Genomic DNA, 23,100 nt, shown 5'->3' on the forward strand with positions numbered 1-23,100 from the left:
TTGCAAGAAAATAATTAATTATAGATGATTTTTTATTCAACTTGTTTATAGAACATTGATATTGCCCTTAAATCAATCATACATATGACTTGCCAAACGTGGTTTAGCAACAGCAATCAAAGGATGAACCTTAGGCATAGTCATTCCATAAACTTCTTGAGTATCAATATCTTGATGATTCAAACCCTTAGGTGGGTTCCAATCAAAACAATGAAACAATCGAGCCAAAGCCATTAAAACCAAAGTGACTCCAAGTGGTGCACCCGGACACTTGCGTTTTCCAGCACTAAAAGGCAGTATCTTAAAATCAGCTCCATGGCTGATCTCAACTCGACTCCCGCTAGTTGAAAAATGCCTCTCCGGCCTAAACTCATCTACATTTTCCCAAATCTTCGTGTTTCGACCTAATCCATGGGTGTTGATGAAGACTCGAGTCTTAGAAGGGATGTAGTAGCCGTTGATAGTAGTAGGTCGAAGAGATTCATGTGGAATGAGGAATGGCCCTGCTGGATGCATGCGGAAAGTTTCACGTACAACACATCGTAGGTAATTAAGGTTAGGCAAATCAGATTCAATCACCATTCTATTAGGGCCAACCACTACATCAAGCTCTTCTTGGATTTTGTGAAGAACGTGTGGATGTTTGATTACCTCTGTCATCGCCCATTCATTAGTAACGGCTGAAGTGTCTGTTGCAGCCGCGATCATGTCCTAAATATTTAGTATAACTACATTATTTTCAATCATTACATGAAAAATTAAACAAAATTAATAGAGAAAAAGTCATACCTGAATCAAAGCTTTTATCTCAACATCATCCATATGCTCTTTTCCATCTTCACCAGGCAAAGACAATAAAATATCCACAAAATCAAGTTCTTCATCACTTTTTCCTATCCCTTTCTTATCTTTCCTTGCCTTTCTATGTTCTTCAAGAATTTTGGAGTGAAAGTCATCAACTCTTTTTTCTACTTCCCTCATTTTCTTCTCACAACCATGAGGATCAATCCACCTCCACATTGGTAAGTAGTCACCTAAATATATCACACCAAGTAACCAAAATAATTCATGAGTTATGTGCATAAACTCCATAGCTTCTTGTGGCCCTGCAGATTTAGAACCAAAATATTGTTTTCCTAACAACATTCTAGTGACATTGTTCATTGAAAAAGCACCCAAAATTTCTCTTAAATTAATGGGATTTTCGGATTTGGCCCGTGCAAAAACATCTTTAACAAGATGTTGTGCTTCTTCTTGACGATGTTTTGAGAAGGATTCAAGTCTCTTTGTAGTTAGTAAGTGTTCCATGCAAATTCTTCTCATTCGCTTCCAATGAGGTCCTAATGGTGCCAATGCAACATCACCACACCCATATGCTAAATGAATTGCAGCAAGAGTGCGTGGACGAGAGGCAAAAACATCATCTTGAGAAAGAAGTATTTCACGTATAATATCAGGGTCATTAGTAGTAATAGCATCAATATTTCCTAATTTTAAATAAACTAAGGGTCCATATTTATCGCATAATGATGCTAAGTCTCTATGAGGAAGTTGCCCTAATTGGAGAAGGTTACCAACAATAGGCCACCTTGGTGGGCCAGGAGGAAGGTTATTTTTCTTATCCAAAGATGGAGATTTTCCTATATGCCTATCTCGAATGATTTTTGAGACTAATATTGTTAGGAGTAAGGTTAAGGCAAGTATGGTCAATACCATTTTCTAAGATCAATCACTTCATATGAAGAAAGCAAATTTGTTTTCTCCAAGCACACCTTTTATTTCCAATTATTCTGAAATGAGTTTTGCAACCATTGGATTGAATTCATGACTTGTTTTCATTTATGATTAAACCCTTTATAAATATAGCATGTTTAATTATTTTTTTTGATAAAATATATAGCATGTTTAAGACTTAAGGGGTGAAAGTTATTTTTCTTTCATACATTTGCATATCTTAATGGGTCACAATCTTTACGAGTACCCATATTTTTTCCTTTTTATTCTTTAATTTTTATTTTTAACTAGAAACCTTTTTTTTGGTGCATTTTTTAGTTAGAAACTTTGTATTCTTATTGGTACACCTAGAAGAGGGTAGGATATCATGCGCATGATGATTGTTTTCAAGTTCATTTCTTTATTGAAGACACACGAATGTTGCATTCTTCCTACTTCAAATTTTGCGTACAATCCCATGTGCATGACTCCCAAAATATACAATCAAAATATATATTACTATAACAATTGCAGAATATTCATGTAAAAAATATTAAATACTTCTGATTTATTTTATACTATTGTTTTTTGTTTAAAAAAAATTATACTATTGTTTTATTTTAATAAAAGAATAATTGACTTTAATAATATCAACTTCTAACGTTATACATATAATTGGTTATGACTTATTGACATCGAAAAACATGTTAGATTGATATTTTGATAGTGTCTCAATATTAAATTTATAAAAGAAAAACTAGCTAGTGTAGTTCACACATGTTAGCTTATGAATGAATAATATTTTTTCACTCAATCTTGTTATGGTACTAGACATATTACCGGTTATTTAAATGTAAAGAATTTACTTAAGTATGTCATTGTTTAAGAGATGTCAACTTATAGTGGTAAAAATGTGACTTAGGAGGTCATGATTCACGTTATACATCTTTATTTGTTGTAGAATTTGCTTTTCCCATTCGCCGGATAATTCTTGTGTGATTGCGTTAATTGCTTTGGAAAGTAACATCAACATATTGGTGATTAAAATTCACTTTGATTCTTTTAAGAGCCTCGCAAAGAGTGATTTTTTTAACAGCCTCACAAAGAGGGTTGTCAGGATTCGTAAAAGGAAAGAGTGCGCTATAAAAATGAGCCGGGTTAATGGGCCGATCCATTAGCTTATATTTTAAGCCGGATCGGGCCTAAAAAACTAGCCCAAAAATGCACTTGGGCTTTTTGGCCCAAACCCATGTGGCCCATACAAAATGGGGCCGGTTCGGCCCACCGTGCTTTGAGCCGACCCATTAGCTCATATTTCATTTGATTTTTGTTTAAAAAATAGTATATTTTTTAAAAAATTATCAACTAATTTAAAAATTATTAATAACAAATATTAAATAAAAACTTATTAAATATGAATGAGTTTATCTTAAAGTTTATAAATTATTAATTTGATTTAATTGAAGTAATAATCTAAAGTTTAACTATTATTCAATGTTAATATAAAAATTATTTACATTTTTATGTTCATCCAATCATATTTTAGCAAAAAAATAGTGGTGAGTAACTAATACATAAAAAAAGAGTGATTAAATTTTAAAAAATAAAACATAAACGGGTCGGGGCGGCTGCTGGCCCATGCCCCACACGGGTCGGGCTCAAAAATTTGCGTTCCAATTATAAATGGGTTGGGTCGGACTGGCCCATTTATATAGTCTGGCCTCTCGAGCGGGGCTGGGCCGGACTAGCCCATTTGACACCTTTATACACGAGTGAACATTCAAGAGTGTAAACACTTTTTTTATTTGACAAAGAGTGTAAACACTTATAACTTGCTGAAGCGGTGAAAAGGGAAGAAAAAAAAAAACATGTCTATGTGGAAGCTCTAAACAGTAGCTTTCCAATTTTCACGTTTTTGCTGCCTTGGGACGCGATATTTTCAACCTAGCTTGATTTCTAACTCAAGTCCAAACAGGCTATTAGTTGAGTGGTGAAGTCCAAATCTTCTTTTGTTATTTTTTTCCTTGTATTTCGAGACCACAAATGATACTCCGCCATCACCAAAGACAAAAGCCCTCATGCCATATATGACTGACCTTCAAAGAAAAACGCAAAGGGAGATTAAGATGGAAATAATTATTTACTTTGGTTGAAGGGAGTGCAATGTCAAGGCATCAACATCTAAGTAAAGAGAATCAAATTGAGCTGGTTTGGCAGTATTGGTTTAGGACTTTGGAGTGTGTTACTCCCTAAAGTCTAAGTTCGATTCATCTTGGTATCAATTTAGATGAGTTATTTAGCTTTTTAAAAAGAATCAAGAAAAGAAGATTACGAGAAGGAAGATTAAGAGCTTCTAAAAGCACCTTCAATGGTGAATTCCATCTAAAGTTACTTTGTAAGTCACATCATCTTGAAGCAACACAATTTTTTTTTGCTCCACAATTTTATTTCACATATTAGTAATTTATCCATACTAACATTGAGACAACTTTTGTGATTGACCAAAGTAATTTGGATCCCACTTTTTAATATTCTTTTTATACAAAGTAACATTACTTCATAAAGTAACGATCACTCGAGGCCGTTGAAACCATGATAAACTCTAGTGAAAAAAACACTATTACACGGCCTTCCATGTTGGTGGACAAAGTTGAAATGATGTCGTTGGAGTTGGTCGAAGGAGTGTAGGCGACGCAGGTGACATCGAGGAAGATTTAGAAATCATGATAACAAAGAAAAGAAAGCTAAAAAGAAAAAGGAACTTTGGAAGAAAAAGAAACTTAAAATTCCTAATTTCCAAAGGAAGGTTGATGGGAGTTATACTAATTATAATGCGACCTAAAAGTAGAGCAAATATTTATTTTGCCTCCCACACCTAGTTTATTCAAGGGACTCATATTTACCGCACAACAAACACTTGCACCAAGTTAGCAAAAGTGCATCTTTTTTATTTTACTAACTTGGACTTTTATGTTTTTTTGTTGGTCTAAGTTAGTAAACCCTTATATATATATAATTTGACTTTGATAATAGTTAAAAATAGAATTCGTAAAAACAACTAATTTTTTTCTTCCATACAACGAGAAAATATAAAAATTAATCAAAGTATTCGTAAGACCTAATTCAACTGACAATATCGAGATTGCTTGATTAAATGTTTTTTCTGGTTATTTGAATTCAATCCAGAACCTACCCATTGTGTGTGAATTTTCAGGCGGTGCTCGTCACCCTGTCTACAAACTGGGCAAATAAAAAAAAATCAAAACTAAGGTAAATTTTATTGTTTTTTAACGCGTATTTATTTTCTCCCATTTTTTATTCAATCGCGCGAACGACATCATTTGCTTATCTTCGACTAGACTTAACATGAGAGTTTGCGAATTGAGGAGCAAAACTACATTTACAAGTCAATATTACATATCGAACTCTGTAGCCTCCTTTCTAGCTTTATTGAAGGTGTCCACCACTATTTGAGTGAAGTACAAAATCAACATTGTCAAATTGAATATCACACACCCAATTGATAGCACGACAAAGACCAAGCGCTTCACCCAAATCAACCGTACTCACTGAATACAAGAACATGGTTTTGGTGAGCACGAATGCACCTTCATCATCCCTCAAACATATACAATATCTTTTCTATTTTGTCGTGCAGAGAACGACGCATCCATGTTCACTTAAGTCTTCCTCATTAAGGTCGTTGTCATTGAACGTGAGCTGGAATGACTGATGTCGTATATCTTTATTTTAAAACTTACAGATTAATATATTTATGTATAAATATTTACGGTACACGATCTTACCCCCACCAATCAAAATTCATGTATTCATTGTTGATTTTTAGTTCTATAATTGGAAGATTGCTCTTTAGGCCGTCATAGTGGTCAATCCCAAAAAATGTTAATCAAAAATAGTTTCTGATGAAATTTTAGTAAAAATAAAAAAAGTCGATCATAAATTAATAGTGCGATATTTTTTCTGAGAATCGAAAGGCTAACACGAAAAGCAAGCCCAAATTCAATTAATTTGGGCTAATAAACCTAAGCACACTATACACATCACCGGTACTTAATCCTCCACTCTTTCCTTTCCCATTCTCTTCACTCCCTCACCGGGTTCTTATATTTCCCACTCACTACTCCAATCTATAAAACCCTAACTCGGATTCTCTAACTCAATCGATTTCACACAATCATGGCTTCCGGTAAACGCTCTTTCTCCTCTTTCGTCTTTTTTCGTTTCATCGCAGTAATATTCTTCTGTTCTTTCTAGTTCTAGTTCCGAAGCTAAATCGCTTATTTCATTGTTTATTTTATAATTTTTTGCTATTTTTTGTCTCGATTGAAGAAGCTTGAATTTCAACAACGCTTTGATCATGCGCGTGATTTATTCAATTGAAATTTTTGAACTGAATAGTTTAGATTTTAGGTTTTTTACTTTGTAGTGGCGCAATTGAACGCAAAATTTGTAACCCTAGAATAACAATGTGTTGGTGGCGTTTATTTTCTTGTGTTGATGCTAGTTTACGGGAATTCCAATTCTGAAAAGGAGTGAAGATTTGAGTGAAACGAGTTTTTTTTTTTTTTTTTTTATAATTTTTTTTTGATTCAACGTTCTTATGGATCTTATGAGGAGATAATGCCACTGATTATTGTTTATATACTTGATCATACTTAATTTAATGCGTAAGTACGAACACCTAGGGCATGTTTGGATTGACTTATTTGAGCTCATCTACTTGCATAAGTTTGGTAGAACTTATGAAAACAGCTTATAGCTTATACACAAACAATTTAACTTTATTTTATCTTTTGCTATAGAAATACTTCCTCTGGTCTCAAATATAGACAAATATTCTTTTCTCAGATTTATTGAAAATCTGATGTATTTGGTCCACATTATCAACCAGATAATTAGCCATTCAAAGAACCTGAAAACAAAATATTTTCTTATATTTGAGACCGGAAGGAGTAACTTTTAGATAAGCGTTTATAACGATAAGTGCTTGCCCTGTTTATCCAAACATGGGCCTATTGAATTAGATGGGGTATTTTCTATGCTGTTATTTGTAGCTAATGCTAACCTTTGCATAACTGGGTATCAAGTTCGGATACCAGTTAAGAGTGTGGTTGTTGCTTACTGAATTAAAAAACTCTGCACATATTCACGCGCACACACACACACACACCTGCTTTTAGTTATTAGTTTTAGTTTATTTTTGTGAGGCATTCTTTAAGAAGTTTGCTAGTTATGTTTCTTTGATATATTCACAGGGAAATGGTAACATGTGCCCTTAGGACACTTGTTAGTGTGCTAAAGATGGAAACTTTTTAACAGAAATTGTGCATTCAAATTTTTAAAACATTAAAAATTGTTTTTTCAAGACATTATGACTTCGAGGTTTGGTTTGGAAATATATATAGTCATAATAATCTGCTTCATTTTTACCAACTGACCTAAACACATTAAGTGGTTACATTTGTTATTCTGTAGACGCTGATATGGAGGACTATGGATTTGAGTACTCTGATGAGGAACAAGAGGAGCAGGATGTTGACATTGAGAATCAATATTACAATTCAAAGGGTATTTTCAACAACTATTACCACTTTCACCGTTTTTTACATTTATGAATTGAATTTGGTTTATTTTTGGGATTAGAAAATAAAGTTAAGTCCTACAAATTAGATTGTGTCTGTTGCTTACTAACTAGTTCTGGTCAAAATTCCATCATTGTATTTTGTTGACAATTATTTGAGTGCAGTTTTTTATGATAAACATGATGACTGGAGCTATAAACTTGATTCGTTATCTAGTTGATTTAGTTTACTGTGTTTCTTCCTTGTCAAAATAAATTAAAATGTAACTTTTTAAATAATTTCTTATGTTGATTTGTTTTGCAATGTTTTGTGGTTCAACTTCAAGGCTTGGTTTGTCTTTTATTTTGACTTCTTAGTACAATGTTCTTCTGCTTGTTACATACAGGTTTGGTTGAAACTGATCCAGAAGGTGCACTTTCTGGTTTTGCCGAGGTAGTGCGCATGGAACAAGACAAGGCAGAATGGTAATAATTCTTCTCTCCAGTACTTCGCTATAGAACAGATATGGATGTTGAAGTTAGTGGACTTAAATGAGAATGAAATTGTGTTCTCGCTGCAGTCTTCTATACCATTTTGATGCCATGATATGTTATTTATTGCGTTTCTTTCGTTTGTATTTTTTCAAAACAAGAATGTTTCTCTTTTTTGATTTGTTGAAACAAGGTTACAGATACAATACTTCTAATCTGTTGTTTTTCATGCACCCCTTCCCTTGTTTCTCATACCTATTCTTATTCATGTACTGCACTGTGGTAATGTCTTATAATCTTTGAACAATGATAATAAACCAATCTATATTGCATGCCATGTTTATCATACCTGTTACCAGGGGATTTAAAGCTCTAAAGCAAACTGTCAAGCTTTATTATAGACTTGGAAGGTATAAAGAGATGATGGAGGCCTACAGGGAGATGTTGACATACATCAAATCAGCAGTGACCCGTAACTATAGTGAAAAGTGCATAAACAGCATTATGGACTATGTCTCTGGTTCGGCTAGCCAGAATTTTGGCCTTCTGCAGGAATTCTACCAAACAACTCTGAGAGCCCTTGAAGAGGCAAAGAATGAGGTTAATTCATTTTGACAATATCTCTGCCTCACAGTTTCTCCTATTATTGTGGTTTTATGTTTATATTTTGCCTCTCATTTTGCAGAGGTTGTGGTTTAAGACAAATTTGAAGCTTTGTAAGATTTTTTTTGACATTGGGGAATATGGTCGGATGAGTAAGGTAATGTGTTCTTTTTTATTTTGGGTGCAATAGTATATCTTACTTTCAAACTTAAGTAAAAAAAAATCTGTTTGTATCTATTGGTATCTACTAGTATTAAATAGTTTAGTGATTTGTTGTAATCTGTCAGATCCTTAAGGAACTTCACAGATCTTGTCAACGAGAGGATGGCACAGATGACCATAAGAAAGGAACTCAACTTTTGGAAGTTTATGCAATTGAAATTCAAATGTACACAGAGACCAAGAACAACAAAAAACTCAAGGTTGGCATTTGCTATAGAAAATAATCTTTCATATCACTTGCATGAGTAATCATGTGCATTAGTTATTTTATACAATTCAGCTTTTAACTGTTTACACGGTGTTTCATATTGTTTGTGGAATAAGCACAATTCTCAGCGAATCTCTTAAAACTTAAAAGTCAGTTTCATTCTAAAAGTACTTTGTCTATCTAGAATGGAGAAGAATTCTCTTAAAGCTCGTTGACAAATAAGTTTTGCATGTATTGGAAGGTTTATGATTGACACTTTTTTTTTCTTTTTCTTTTTCTATATATGGTTTTATCTGCTTTTATTATCTATTGGAAGATGAAAAATCATGTCGAATTTCTCCACTAGTGTATTTTCGATTGGTTCATCTTTAAAAAGGAGGGATGATATAGTGCATGTTAATTTCATTAGATCCAAATACACACCAAGCTCATTTTCATGTGAAAACAAGATGGCTGGTGTGATATAGTGCATATTGATCTATGACCTCTTGTATTATTTTACTGATTGGTCGATTTATCTTATGCTTAGGGATTCACCAGAATTTGTCATTGTCCATGATATTTGTTGGAATTTCTGAAAATTAAAAATACTTCATAATGTCATTATCGTTAGAGCATTAGATGATTACTTGGAATATTTCCATATTTGATGATTTATTTCCTTACGTAGTTAGAGTCATGAGTCAAAATAATAGTATATATTGTTGTTAATATCCTCTGTCACTTTTATATTGTTTTTGTAGCTTTGCTCTTTAAGCTTTAGAGGAAGTGTTAGAATATCTTGGAAAATGTCTCATAATATCATAATTGTATCTTAATACATTGTAGAGTATCTTGGACAGTCTCATCAGAATGTTTCCATATTTATTATTTTATTGTATTTCATGACTTGTTTCCTTAATTAGGACGGGAGTCTAGTAATTATATCAAAGGGGTTGATGTTTTTTCTTTTGTCAGACATCATCACACACTAAATATAAGTATAATTTTACTGTTCCGTTTCCTCTCCCTTTCTCAATTCCTACCTAAAATCCTTATAATTTCAACTATATTAAATGCAGCAACTTTACCAGAAAGCACTTACTATTAAGTCAGCAATTCCCCATCCAAGAATAATGGGGATAATCCATGAATGTGGGGGGAAAATGCACATGGCAGAGCGCCAGTGGGCCGACGCAGCTACGGATTTCTTTGAAGCTTTTAAGAATTATGATGAAGCTGGGAATCAGAGGCGTATCCAATGCTTGAAGTAAGCAACACAAACGTTCTTTTAGCTTTTATTACTATACACTTCAATTTTTAATTTCTATAATGGCATGCATCTGCAATTTACTATGTTGATTGCCTATGATTAAATGTGAATCGTCATTTTTAGTGATAATTTTCATCAAGACAGATATACTAATCTTTTAACTGCATACTGTCTGGATTATCAATTTTAGTGATAATTTCCATAAAGATAGGTGTACTTATCTTTTAACTGCATATTGCTTTCCTGATTACATCAAAATAATTATTCAAGCGTTCTTTGTATTTTACATCCTCAACCAGGTATCTCGTTCTTGCAAACATGTTGATGGAGTCTGAAGTAAATCCATTTGATGGGCAGGAGGCTAAGCCGTAAGCCCTCTTTATTTTGTTTATCTGTACTCCATTTTTCAGTTATCCCATTCCTTGATCCAGCCCCTCTAAGTTGAGGATGGTTTCTCCCTCTTTTTCTTGTTTTTACCTAACATATTATTTATTGCAGATACAAGAATGACCCTGAAATTTTGGCTATGACAAATCTGATAGCAGCCTATCAACGAAATGAAATATTGGAATTTGAGAAAATCCTGAAGGTAATTTTATTGAGTCTGGCATGATAATACGTTTTCTCCGTTCGACCTCAACATATTTATCTTATTTTTTTAATCCAATATTAGTATTGATATTTGGTATTTTTCTTTCCAGAGTAACAGAAGAACCATCATGGATGATCCATTTATCAGAAATTACATTGAGGATTTGCTAAAGAATATCAGAACACAGGTCTTGCTGAAACTCATCAAACCATATACAAGGATCAGGATCCCATTTATATCTAAGGTAGATAGCACTTACAGCACTACTGCATTTCAACTTCAATTCTCAGCTAACCCTTCAAAACAAACGAATTAGTGAATAAAGAAATGGAGAATAGTTGTCAAATACCTTTTTTTTATTTATCAACATATACTTACGATTTGACAGCTATTCCTACCAGTCTCTGGTTTAAGGGTTATGGTATGTTGGTTAAGAGCCTGCACTCATTGTGAATAGAATAAGCCAAACATTATTTTGTGGACTCGTTACTGCCTCTGTTTTCCCTTTTTCTTACCCCCTCTCCTAGTTACCTTCTAATGATGGTTGGATTGAAAGTTGCTTTTGCCTTTCTTTTAGTAGGAATATTTCTTTATTGAGTTGAATTTGCAAGGCACTTGAGTCATGATTAATCTAATACTTATGTGCAATTAAACCCATTAATTTGCAGGAACTTAATGTACCCGAGCATGATGTTGAGCAGCTACTCGTGTCACTTATTTTGGATAACAGAATTCAAGGACACATTGATCAAGTGAACCGGCTCTTGGAACGCTCTGATAGGTCAGTTTATATATCTTACAACTGGACTTGGTCTCTAAATTATTGTGTATTTAAAACCTGGTATTTTATTAACGTTAAAATAACGTTGTTCAGGTCAAAAGGAATGAAGAAGTATACAGCTGTGGATAAATGGAACACACAACTAAAATCTCTTTATCAAACCATCAACAACAGAGTTGGTTAAACCATACTGAGATTATCTGGTGTATGGATTATCTGTTTTGTTGCCTGACTCGCAGTTTTGTCATGTGAATTAATAGAATGTAGGCTGTATGGAGTTAGGGTGTTTATTACACTATGGTGGAACCGAAGTGAAATCCAACTTGCGATTCTTGTTTTACTTTATAAAAAATATAATTGTTTGAAATTGATGATTGTGATCAAAATTATCATTTATTCCTTCTCGGTTATTTTTAACTCTAATTACTTTAGAGATTCACAATTACTGGCTACGGTGGATTGATTTGATTGAAATATAGGGTTCTGGGGGTACTATTTTAGACTTCATTGTAAATTATCCATATTCAATTCAGGTGGTTTAATTGAATTGGTACAGGAATTTTGGTTGGACCATCTTTCACTTTGTTTAGGGTTTTAGCTTTCTTTAGCACTCACCTGTTCACAGTAGCATAGCAGCATTATTGCTCACCTAAGAAGCACCTGACTAGTCACACGAGCAAGGACCACCACAAGATCCCGTGGGATGTGAGGTCACTTGACCTCTCACAACCCTCATCAATGTCCTTTGTTGGAAAAATCCATGTTTTGCCCATCTGGCCGCAATTGATTGTAGGCAATTCTCTTGTTGGTCGATTCCTCCTATTGCTGTTATGCTGTGGTTTGACTTATGGGTTTGTGTTTGTCCGTGTGCTAATCCAATTGAATCTCATTTTGCTCGTATTATTTCTGGTGCTTTTTTTCATTCCTTCGTAGTTTCTCTAATTCTCGTTTCCAACCATGAGAAAAGGTTGAACCATAGTGTTTTCTAGGTCCCCACTGTCACGATTTTTAGATGACAATCCTTTTGTCTAAATTCATTTCCTACCTTACAATTACTCCTGTCCATGGGTCCAAGACGCATGACGTTATTGGTCAAATTACCTCCATTCTTATATTTAAATTCCGTTATTTTGCTTGTGTTGTGTTCTACTACGTTTGATAAGCCAACTTGAGCTCTAAATTATTACTCTTTAGCATTTCCCTTTTATATATAATAACTGCCCGTGTAATTAAATTTTGACAAGCGTCCACAGCCTATAACAAATTTTGACAAATTATCGGAGTTGGATCTAAATCACGAGGTCTCAACTATCTTCTTTCCACCGCATCCATTATACTCAATTATCATTCCTTTCTTGAATAGGTAACCATAATAAGAACAATAACAAATTAACAACAATAATAAAAACAGCTCCTTTCTTAAAAAAATAAATAAAATAACAACAGCTCCAGCTTAAGGACATCAACTCTCTCTTTTTTTTTTTTTGACAAAAAGACATCAACTCTCTTAAACTACACAAACATCCAACTCTTGATATGTAACTATAAATTTATATCAACAAAGTTCATGATAGATCCACCTAGCTTGGTAGATGATCACGTATGGAATTGCACATCTAGTTAGCATAAATATATGTGTTAATGGCTTGCAATCCTTCAGCAGCAACACATAAAACGGAAGAAGTTCTTGAGCAGCCAAAACACAAAGCGGCAGAAGAATATGAGAATCAGCAAAGCAATCAGCCCTACCCAAAAAATCCCATAATAAATTGTGATACGATAAAAGGTTCCATCAAGTGGGTTCAATATCATCCAAATAGAAATCACATATGCACCAGCTGTGCAAAACACTGAGAGACACGTTACAATTATGAGGAACCACATAACAAACTTGTTACGAAGGGGAAATCCACATATTAATAATACAATAATTGTTTGAGAAGCAGAGAAAGATATAGTACACAACAGTAAAAACAGTTCATATCTAATCTTCTGATTGCTATCACCAAAGGCTAAAACTGAAGTACCAGCTTTGCATGTTTGATCAGGTGCACACCCGTTTTGAGTATCTGTGTTTGATTGCCAAACACCCCCTGGTGGGTTTATTGCAATTTGGAAAGTTAAGGATGCAATAACTGTGGCTACCACCATTAAGGAACCTCTCATTTGTTCCATCCAATTTCCTTGATTGTTTTCATACCTTGTGAATTGGTTATTAGCCCATGATCGTCCTGGTAATACTTGTTCTCCATTCTGAACCACAACACCCTCCATTGTTTTTCTAGTTATTTTTTGCTTAACTAGTTGTTTTCTTCTAAGTTGTGATGATGTACCAAAATTTGGTTAAATAGGAATAGCAAACATAATGCTTTTCAGGGTACTAAGTAGAGCATTGGGTTTGGGTCAACGTGAATTAATTGAATGTTGAATTTTCACAAGGGTCAGAATGAATCAAGGTCAATATTTTAAAATATGTTGTAGTAAACAAACGTAGCACCCAAGTCTACATTTCCGATATTCAACGTTGATTTTTGTCTTTAATTGCTATGTCGACACACTTACAAAAGTGGTGCTGTTTCTTGTATTGATTTCCGACTACTATGGTCTATGGCAAGGCAAACCGGTTTCCAGGACTAGTTGAGTGAGAGACTACTCATTACGAAAAGTAAGTTTCAGGCGAGTTAGATCTCGACGAGTCATTAAGATTGTTGAAAGCCTCAAAGTGCATATAGCACGGGCACATTGTTAGAACATGCTCCAATAACTTGACCAATAAGAATATGATGAAGAAAACATGATGAAGAGAGCACAAATAAACTCCAAAGCCTATGTGTAACACACTAACTTTTATGTTTGATTCACCTCCACCAGTTATGTCAATCGGTTGCAAAAAAGTATCTGGCCAATTCCTTTTAGAATATTATAGAATCCTTGACGTGACTTGCACATTCACACCAATCGTATGAATTAATGGTAGTTTACAAAGTAAAGTTCTCTCAATTTCTCTCATGCATTAGAGAAAAGAATGAATGATTTAATATTATTTTCGGCGGAATTTTGACTCATAATAATGTGATTTTTGTCTCTATTTTTCTGAATATTTTTCTGTCTCTCAAGTGTCTTTATTTATAAAGAAATTTATGATCTTTGATGAACAGAAACAACTCTTTAATTTTTTTCATGAATGATTACACTACTTCAATTATCAAACATTACACATTTTTTTAAAAGGTCTTTATTTAACCATTGTAACTTTTCATGTTTTAAAAATTTCTCTCTCACACATATACATGTTAAGCACCCACGAGTGTTCGCATATTACAACATGATTTGAATCCATATCCTTGTGATGACCAACTGAATGGATCTTAAGAAGGCCTTGTTACTCTCACTCTATAAAGATAATATACTCTACTACTGCACCACACCTACAATACAGAAGAATCTGAATTATTGGCGGTGGGTGCTGAGATTTTTTATCAAAGGTGGATCATGAAAGGAACTAAAATAGGAATGATAATGAAGTTAAAAGTGAGTGATTTATTTGAAAAGGAAAGAATAAGATTTGGCATCAAAATAATACCGGTTGTCAATGGATCCTGATCGTACCGATGATTATGTAACACTTTCAATTCAATTATATGTACAAGTGAATCAAATCGAACAATAATGTGTAAATACTTTTGTTAATGTTTTTTAAGCCTTAAAATTTATCATGATTTGGCGAGCCTTCGATCTAATTCACCTTAACTTTTTTATTCTAAAAAAACGAGCATGTGCCTCTAGCCGATAGACATATATGTTTGTGTGTGCTAATGGCTTGCAATCCTTTAGCAGCCACAAAGAAGATGAAAGAACTTCTTGCGTAGCCAAAACACAAATCGGCAGAAAAACATCATAAAACAACAAAACAATCAAGCCTGTCCAAAAAATCCCATCTTAAAATGTTCTCTGAATAGAAATCACAAGTTACAATTATAAGGTACCTCATAACAAACTTGTTAAGAAGTGGAAATCCACATGCTAGTAACACAATTATTGTCTGAAAAGCAGAGAAAGATATTAAATATGGTACATGAAAGTATAAAAAGTTCATATATTAATTTTTGGTTGCTATCACCAAATGCTAGAACTAAAGTACCAGCTTTGCATATTTGATCATGATCATGTGCACAATTTTGGAATGTTAAGGATGCAAGAGCTGTTGCTACTACCATAAGGGAATCTCTCACGTCTTCCATCCAAATTCTTTTATTGACTAGGTATTAGAAATTTCTTTTTAGTTTGTGATCTGGAGGAGGAATTCTATATGAAGAAGATTAAGATCTTGTTGCATATGCTACAAAATTTATTAAATGGCTCTAGAACAATTTATATAGCTTCTAGTTCAAGGTACCTTCCTTTTCTCTCTCTTTATAGAACCACAACAATAATACAATTAATTCTTTACCATAAAAATGTTCCATTCGTAATACAAAGAAACATAGAATTTTACAGTATAATAATAACAACAACAATTTTACGGAAAAATCAAAACGAGCATACCTCTAGCTTAAGGACATCAACTCTCTTAAACTACGAAAACTTACAACATCATATCAACAAAGTTCATGATAGACCCACCTAATTAGCATATATGTGATAATGGCTTGCAATCCTTCAGTAACAACACAAGAAACGGAAGAACATCTTGAGCAGCCAAAACACAAAGCGGCAGAAAAATATGAGAATCAGCAAAACAATGAGCACCCCCCAAAAATATAAATAACAAAGTGTGATGTGATAATAAAAAGACCCTACCCGTGGGTCCAATATCATCAACACCGAGAGACACGTTACAATCATGAGTAACCACATAACAAACTTGTTACGAAGGGGAAATCCACATATTAGTAACACAATTATTGTTTGAGAAGCAGAGAAAGATATAGTACATAACAGTATAAACATTTCATATCTAAGCTTTTGAGTGCCATCACCAGATGCTAAAACTGAAGTACCAGCGCTGCATGTTCTGCTTTTGATTGCCAAACACCTCCTGGTGGGTTTATTGCAATTTGGAAAGTTAAGGATGCCATAACTGTGGCTACCACCATTAGGGAACCTCTCATTTGTTCCATCCTATTTCCTTGATCTTTTTCGTATCTTGTGAATTGGTTATTAGCCCATGATGATCCTGGTAATACTTGTGTTCCATTCTGAACCACAACACCCTCCATTGTTTTCTTCTAACTTCTAATTCTGATGAATGATAATGATAATTTTATCAAATATTTAGGAATAGTATTTTAAGGGATCCTTCTGCTAAGTAGAACATTGGGTTTGAGACTGAGTCAACGTCAATTAATTGTCATAATGACGTAAAGATTTGTAATAAAATTCTTTGTATAAGTTGGTACATGGAAAATAAAGGTATGGACAAAGGGAGCTTCTACGAAGAAGTCAGAAAAATGACTTCTTCGGTGCAGTCGTTTGAATGGGCCAATCAGATTTTAATCCTAGACACGTCAGAAAACTGCATCATGTTACAGTGTAGGCGGTCTACAGTACCGTAAGTAGAAGGACATAATCTTAACGGTTAGATTTAATTGATCTCTATGTTATTGTGGTATACCATCTACACATGATTTTTCTTCTAATTTCAATTCTTTCACTTCTCTCTAATTATCTTTCTTTATTTATTCATTTTCATACTCTCTTTTACAGATTTTTATTAAATCACTCTTCAACATCTTCATCATATTCATCATCTTCATGAGAGGAGAAAAAAACCCAAATTTTAAAAAAAATAAATGAAATTACATAATTAAAAAATATATATATTTCAATCAATAACATTTCCATGAAAACACTTTCATTTTCAATCTCTCATTTGCAAATGTGTTTTGTGTTTTATGAAGTTGCAGATCCACCAAAATGAACCTACCACCACACCAAAATGTCAAGAACAACAACATAGAATTGACTCATTTCACCAACCACCCCAAAACGTCCACAAAAACAACAACAACGAGAACTATTTCATCCAAACACACACCAAATCTTCTTATTCCATGATATCAACGATTTGTTAACCTCTCCTTTGCAAATTCGTTTTCTCCAAATTTGGGTATTTTTTGTTCAAATAAAAATTATTTAATTCACTTTGAGTGTTTAAAGTTGCAGAAAATTGTTTGTAATCAAAAGGATATGTTGTTTTGTTCGTGATTATGTGTTCGAATTGAGTTTTTTGTGATAAAATGAATTAAAGGTAAGGTTTTTTAGTTTCGGGTCACATGGGTTGAAACCGGGTCGTCGTTACGACCCGTTTGGAGCTAGAAGATGAAGCATTAAAAAAATAAAAATAAAATAAAAGATTGATCGTTTGCATGAATCGAACCGATGACACCTATACCCACAATAGATTCCTTTACCATCACAACAGCAGGTTAATTCATAAAAATATATGTCATAAATCTATTTAATTGTCACGTAGCTTTTAAATCGTAATTAATTAATATAAATTATCATTGCATATTAAATATGTTGTATGATTTTATTTTATTTTGAAGAAATGCTATATGAAATATCTTAGTTAAAGATTGCCAGTTGCGCATTAGTTGATTCTTTATGGCATATCAAACATTTTTAATGCTAGTTATGAGTATAATTTTTTTTACATAAGAAATAACGTAGTGTTATTATTACCATTTTATATATATTTTTTGAATAAATTATTACTATATTTATATTTACATAATTAGTAATAGACATTACTTAAAAAAAATAGTAACATATATATATATATATATAAGTGTAAATAATGTCATTTTCATCAAAATAGTGTTAAATGTAAGGTATTTTATATTCATTTAAAAATGTTAATTAGGGTAATTGACTTTTGTGTTGAGAAGAAAATGGAAATGAAATGAGATTCATGTTATTTGTAGGTGTATTTGAGTAGCTATTTTGATTTTTGTTCAATAAAGAAGATGATGAAGGTATGAAGATGGTGGTGATGTTCATAATCTTCCTTGATTTATTTATTTTTAATAATAAAATATTTTTTTATAAAAAGGATATGTGGTGTTTTTTTTTTTTTTACAAGATCCTATGTGGCTTTTATAAAAAGGTTTATTTAAATATTTTTTGAAATAGAAGGAAGAAAAAGTCAAAAAGGAGAAAAGAAATAAATATAGTGTGAAAGGCAACACAATAACACTAGTGAGATGCTTAATCTGATGGTTCAAAAAATCTAATAAAGCTAGTCTACGGTGGAACATATTTAGCAGGTACAAACGACATACCATTTAACAATCAACACACATGACACGTGGCGCATTATTATTGAATGTAGGATAACTTCACCAAAAAAGTCAATTGAATGACTTCACCATAGAATTTCCCATGGACAAATTGATGGCTTTGAACCGTATTTTTCCTGTTGCTATATTCCATGGTTCATATATTCCAGATAGCGAAAGATTGGTAACAAAAGATCGTAACTAATTGGAAAATTAGACATGGAAGGTGGAATGTGAAAGGTGAAGGGAAAATTTAAAATTTGGACTCCAAGACACTTGTTGCAGTTAACTGTATTAATGTAATTTCGAGATGAGAGTAAAAAATGAAATGAGATGAGCAATTTTCATTATATTTTTTCCTCTTTTGATGAAGGAAATAATATAATTTTGCTGATGTCCATTTTTTTTTAAAACTTAGGATTATCAACTTGTATTGTCATTGTGACAATCTATTGACTCGAGATTGATGCATTTCCGTGTGTCTGCAAAACAAATTATTAAATTGATGTTTTCATGCATAGTGACTGTTTAAGATAATTCATAGCTTGGTGATACAAAATGATTGATATTGAATCATCCTCCCATTTGAATAAAGCATAATCCATTTGCGAGTGGTGATTAAATTGCTGCTTATTAACGATGATGCACAAATAATGTCTCATATACATTATTTTTTTGACTATATGGTATTTGATCTTTTTGTAAGCTAGATGGGCACCTGGATTTCCTGTTATAATATAACAGCAAGCAGTTGCATTTGCATCTCGGCCGTTAATTGAAAATCATTCAGTTTAGATCATACACTAGCAAAATCAACTGTAAACATTTTTCACCGCACGACCAAAAGGAGTAATAATGAGCAATAATCGGTGAGTATGTCTGTTAGCGTTCTTTTAAGTCTTAAAGTTTACTCTGATTCTGACTCTGGTGGTGAGCCTCTGAGATCTAATTCATTGAAGTATAAAAAGTTCATATCTAAATTTTTGGTTGCTATCACCAAATGCTAAAACTAAAGTACTAGCTTTGCATATTTGATCATGTGCACAACCTTGGAATGTTAAGGATGCAAGAGCTGTTGCTACTACCATAAGGGAATCTCTCATGACTCATGTCATCCATCCAAATTCTATTATTGTTAGAAATTTCTTTTTAGTTTGTGGTCTGAAGGAGGTTAAGATCTTGTTTGCATGCTACAAAATTTATTAAACGGCTCTATAACAATAGATTTTAGTATTTTCCAAACACAAGCTTAGCCTACAGTTGATGTGTTACTAAATGTGATGCTCAAGAAGGCATTGAGGAAGTGAAACAACACTTCTTTATATTGAAGTTGATTGCTACCTTGTTTTTTGGCGTTAACTGTCCTCCGGTTTCCAGGGAAATTGTTCCACCTAGGAATCGAACCCGGGTTCTCCTGAACAATTCGTCCTTGGTGAAGTTGATTGCCGCTTAGGATAACATTTGTGTGAGTCACAAGTTGGATGTATTTAACTTTGAGGAAGAATACCAATTTCACTCATAATTATGACTTATTCATTCAAATCTGTTGTTAGTTTTTCCTCTTATAGATATTATAGAGATATTGCACTATACTTGTAAAGATACAAGAAATTGCTCATATTCAATTCAATAATTCAAATGAAACATGCATGATTCGACGTGAATTCATCAAATTTTATTTTAATCCTGAATAATTCTACAAGCTACATGAAGAATCACAACTCAAACACAATTTGTATTAAGCTGAGGTGCCTTATCTATAAGCTAAAATCTTCAGGCTTGAACCACCTCTACAGTCTCAGCATTTCCCTGGTTAATTTCCACTCCATTTACACCTTTGTCTCCATTGGTACCATCAACTTCTACCTTGCTTTCATGCTCACAAATTGAGACACCAACTTTTGGTTGGCTTAGGATTTCTGCAACAAAATTTTGCAATTGACCCGTAGACACTTCATCTGCTTGAGCAAGGCAAGAAAAGTTTAATATATAGCGAATGTTTGCATAATAAGTTATAAAAATAAGCAGAAAACAGCTTGTAGAGATATGTCATAAGTTGTTTGAGAGAATTACCTAATCTTGGAACAGTGTGACCTTGAGGATGCCTTATTATAAGTGGTTTGTCAAATGCAGAGGCAAGTTCCTCAGAAGGAATTTTCAACCAATCTTTTTCACCAATAAAATGAACAGATTTAGCTTTGATAGGGTCCTTGTATGCTACATCACATATGCTAGGATCTCTAAATTTGGATCCTGATATTGATACCAAAAACTTTATGGGTGGATGCTCCTTTAGCAATTTTCCCTGTCAATTAATTTCATATGTTGATTAATTAACTACTCAGAGTTTTGTTTTTTATTGCAATTATAGATCATAGATTATATTGCAACAGTTGCTTACCTGTGCTTGATAACCTATCAAAAGTGCTGAAAGTGTTGCACCCTGATTTAATACAAAAGATGGAAGAAAACAAATTCAATCAGTCCATTTAGATAAAGAGTAAATTGTCATTTTGATCCTTAATGTGCGAGAGTTGCCACTTTAGTATCTAAATGTATTGAAACTGCTAAGGAATCCATCAAGGACGATACAGACTAACATGTAACATATTCAATGATTAAAATGACTATTTATCAGATATAAATGTTACCTGGGAGAAGCCAAGGAAACCATCAAAGGGACCATTAGCTATGATGTATTCAGTCAAGTATGAGATGCATTCGTCCAAGTTAGTGTACACAGTGAAATCCTGAAATATAAGAGTTACTATATGTTTAGTTAAATTCAATTGATACATAGAGTTTGATAACTTTTCATTGATACATACATAACCAACAAAATTTGAAATGAAACAGAAAAAGGATATAATATTTCCACCTTGTCGAATTGAAACCACTCAAAGTAAGGTGGAGGGAAAATGCCTTCTATGTCAGATTTCCCTCCAGCAGGAAATTTTCCATCTGGGAATTCCTGTCACCAAAAAAAACTTTGGTTACATTGCTTTCATCTCTACATTTTTTGTACTTTAAAAAAACTGAATACAATACAAATACTTTAGCTAAAAATTGTTATAATTAGCAACCAATCACACTCTCAATTGCAGTCGCGTTGCAATCTTTGATTTCACGAAGAATTACAGTCAAATAATGTTGATAATACATTCTCAATCACATTGCAATCGCGAAGATATAAAAATATTGATGTCGCGGCCTAAATCACATTCGTCCAACACTAGTAATTATTATTAACAAGCATTAGCACTAAGTTATATCCTTCATGTCCCTACTTAATTAGCTTAAATCAGTATTATGATCAAATTGTGACTAAATTTCTTTTGCTAAATCAAAATGTTGAAATTTTTCACATAAAAAGTTACTAAGAAACTTGAACAAATCCATATTACAGTTGGTAGTTGAACATTAGAAAAGACAAAGATATTAGTATTATTACCAAATGAAATTGAGAGAAAATAGAAGGATCCCATTTGCTGATTTGCTTTTTAATAAAACTGCCACTGGTTCTGAATCCATGAAGGCACAATATTTTCAGCTTTCTCCCATTTTCTCCTTCCATTTTTACTACAAACTTCTAAGTTGGACTTTTTGTAATGAAATGAGAAATAATCTTAGCCTCTAATTCTACCCACCAACTTGTCATATTATTCAATTTAGGCTTCTAATTCCAACAACCAGTTACTTTTGTTGACTAGGTGGGTTGGTGTTGCACGTGCAAGCTTAATAGTTAACACTACTTACTACTACTACTGGACCCCTTTCCTCAAATTTTCAAACTTCATGATAAAAGTGATGTTTCTGTCTGTCTAATCATCAAACTTTGTTTGTCTATGTAACATCTATCCATGCAGATGTTTTGGATTTTGACTTTTCTTTCATGTAAAGACCAACAAAGCGTGTATGTATGGTGTTGGCACCTTTACGGATGATTTACTAGTTCTTAAACATTAGTCCTCTCTCTAATTTGTATTGCTTGCAGTTTTTTAGAATATGATTAGTTAGATTAGATTTATTTTAATGATAAAATAAGTTTTATATTTACCATTGTTCAAAAAAAAAGTTTTATATTTACCAAAACACGTGTATTTTCTGTTGTTAGTGGCTTAGTTAATCGAGTTGAGATACAATAAATAAATATACAACAGTGAACAAAAACTAATATTTGATTAATATCATAAACGTGACAACTAATTTGAGATGAAAAATTATAAATGCATGAAACAATTATAATGAAATGGGACTTGAAAGTTGTATCCCTTTTCAACTAACCCAAAAGAAAGTCATGAAATTCTCTTGAACATTTGAGAACGTTCTTTATTTTTAATCGTGGAAAAAAATGTTGTTCGCATAATCATATA

The 23,100-nt window shown here is 33.0% G+C and overlaps 4 protein-coding genes across 4 annotated transcripts; 1 reads left to right on the forward strand and 3 right to left on the reverse strand.

Annotated features, from left to right (window-relative positions):
- LOC11438480 (cytochrome P450 703A2) lies at nucleotides 1–1,838 on the reverse strand. The gene is made up of 2 exons (XM_003624745.3): nucleotides 790–1,838; nucleotides 1–711 (listed from the first exon to the last, which is right to left on the reverse strand). The coding sequence occupies exons 1-2, from the start codon at nucleotides 1,714–1,716 to the stop codon at nucleotides 73–75; spliced, it is 1,566 nt and encodes a 521-aa protein (XP_003624793.1). The 5' UTR covers nucleotides 1,717–1,838; the 3' UTR covers nucleotides 1–72.
- A 3,925-nt stretch (nucleotides 1,839–5,763) lies between these two features.
- LOC11443010 (COP9 signalosome complex subunit 2) lies at nucleotides 5,764–11,867 on the forward strand. Its single transcript, XM_003624746.4, is given in 13 exon segments — nucleotides 5,764–5,920; nucleotides 7,210–7,302; nucleotides 7,702–7,780; nucleotides 8,146–8,386; nucleotides 8,472–8,546; nucleotides 8,677–8,811; nucleotides 9,881–10,068; nucleotides 10,371–10,439; nucleotides 10,570–10,660; nucleotides 10,773–10,907; nucleotides 11,332–11,444; nucleotides 11,538–11,606; nucleotides 11,608–11,867. Coding segments are annotated over 13 exon segments (1,329 nt in total). The 5' UTR covers nucleotides 5,764–5,910; the 3' UTR covers nucleotides 11,639–11,867.
- A 1,028-nt stretch (nucleotides 11,868–12,895) lies between these two features.
- On the reverse strand, nucleotides 12,896–14,020 carry LOC11443011 (uncharacterized). The gene has a single exon (XM_024771025.2). The coding sequence runs from the start codon at nucleotides 13,716–13,718 to the stop codon at nucleotides 13,101–13,103; it is 618 nt and encodes a 205-aa protein (XP_024626793.2). The 5' UTR covers nucleotides 13,719–14,020; the 3' UTR covers nucleotides 12,896–13,100.
- A 6,300-nt stretch (nucleotides 14,021–20,320) lies between these two features.
- LOC11429020 (dihydrofolate reductase) lies at nucleotides 20,321–22,344 on the reverse strand. The gene is made up of 6 exons (XM_003624750.4): nucleotides 22,179–22,344; nucleotides 21,606–21,698; nucleotides 21,379–21,477; nucleotides 21,129–21,170; nucleotides 20,801–21,032; nucleotides 20,321–20,685 (listed from the first exon to the last, which is right to left on the reverse strand). The coding sequence occupies exons 1-6, from the start codon at nucleotides 22,299–22,301 to the stop codon at nucleotides 20,501–20,503; spliced, it is 774 nt and encodes a 257-aa protein (XP_003624798.1). The 5' UTR covers nucleotides 22,302–22,344; the 3' UTR covers nucleotides 20,321–20,500.
- Between the last annotated feature and the right edge of the window lie 756 nt (nucleotides 22,345–23,100).

The sequence above is a fragment of the Medicago truncatula genome, chromosome 7 (assembly GCF_003473485.1).
Source record: "Medicago truncatula cultivar Jemalong A17 chromosome 7, MtrunA17r5.0-ANR, whole genome shotgun sequence".
NCBI classification, from domain to species: domain Eukaryota; kingdom Viridiplantae; phylum Streptophyta; class Magnoliopsida; order Fabales; family Fabaceae; genus Medicago; species Medicago truncatula.

What these genes read in the sequence shown, in the direction of transcription:
- LOC11443011 (XM_024771025.2), bottom strand. Translation starts at nt 13,718, where the DNA reads ATGGAGGGTGTTGTGGTTCAGAATGGAGAACAAGTATTACCAGGACGA.
- LOC11429020 (XM_003624750.4), bottom strand. Translation starts at nt 22,301, where the DNA reads ATGGAAGGAGAAAATGGGAGAAAGCTGAAAATATTGTGCCTTCATGGA. An exon ending in AGTGGTTTCAATTCGACAAG is followed by an intron (nt 21,478 to 21,605) that starts GTGGAAATATTA and finishes CTTATATTTCAG; the next exon opens with GATTTCACTGTGTACACTAA. An exon ending in TCACACTGTTCCAAGATTAG is followed by an intron (nt 20,686 to 20,800) that starts GTAATTCTCTCA and finishes TTGCTCAAGCAG; the next exon opens with ATGAAGTGTCTACGGGTCAA.
- LOC11438480 (XM_003624745.3), bottom strand. Translation starts at nt 1,716, where the DNA reads ATGGTATTGACCATACTTGCCTTAACCTTACTCCTAACAATATTAGTC. An exon ending in AGATAAAAGCTTTGATTCAG is followed by an intron (nt 712 to 789) that starts GTATGACTTTTT and finishes CTAAATATTTAG; the next exon opens with GACATGATCGCGGCTGCAAC.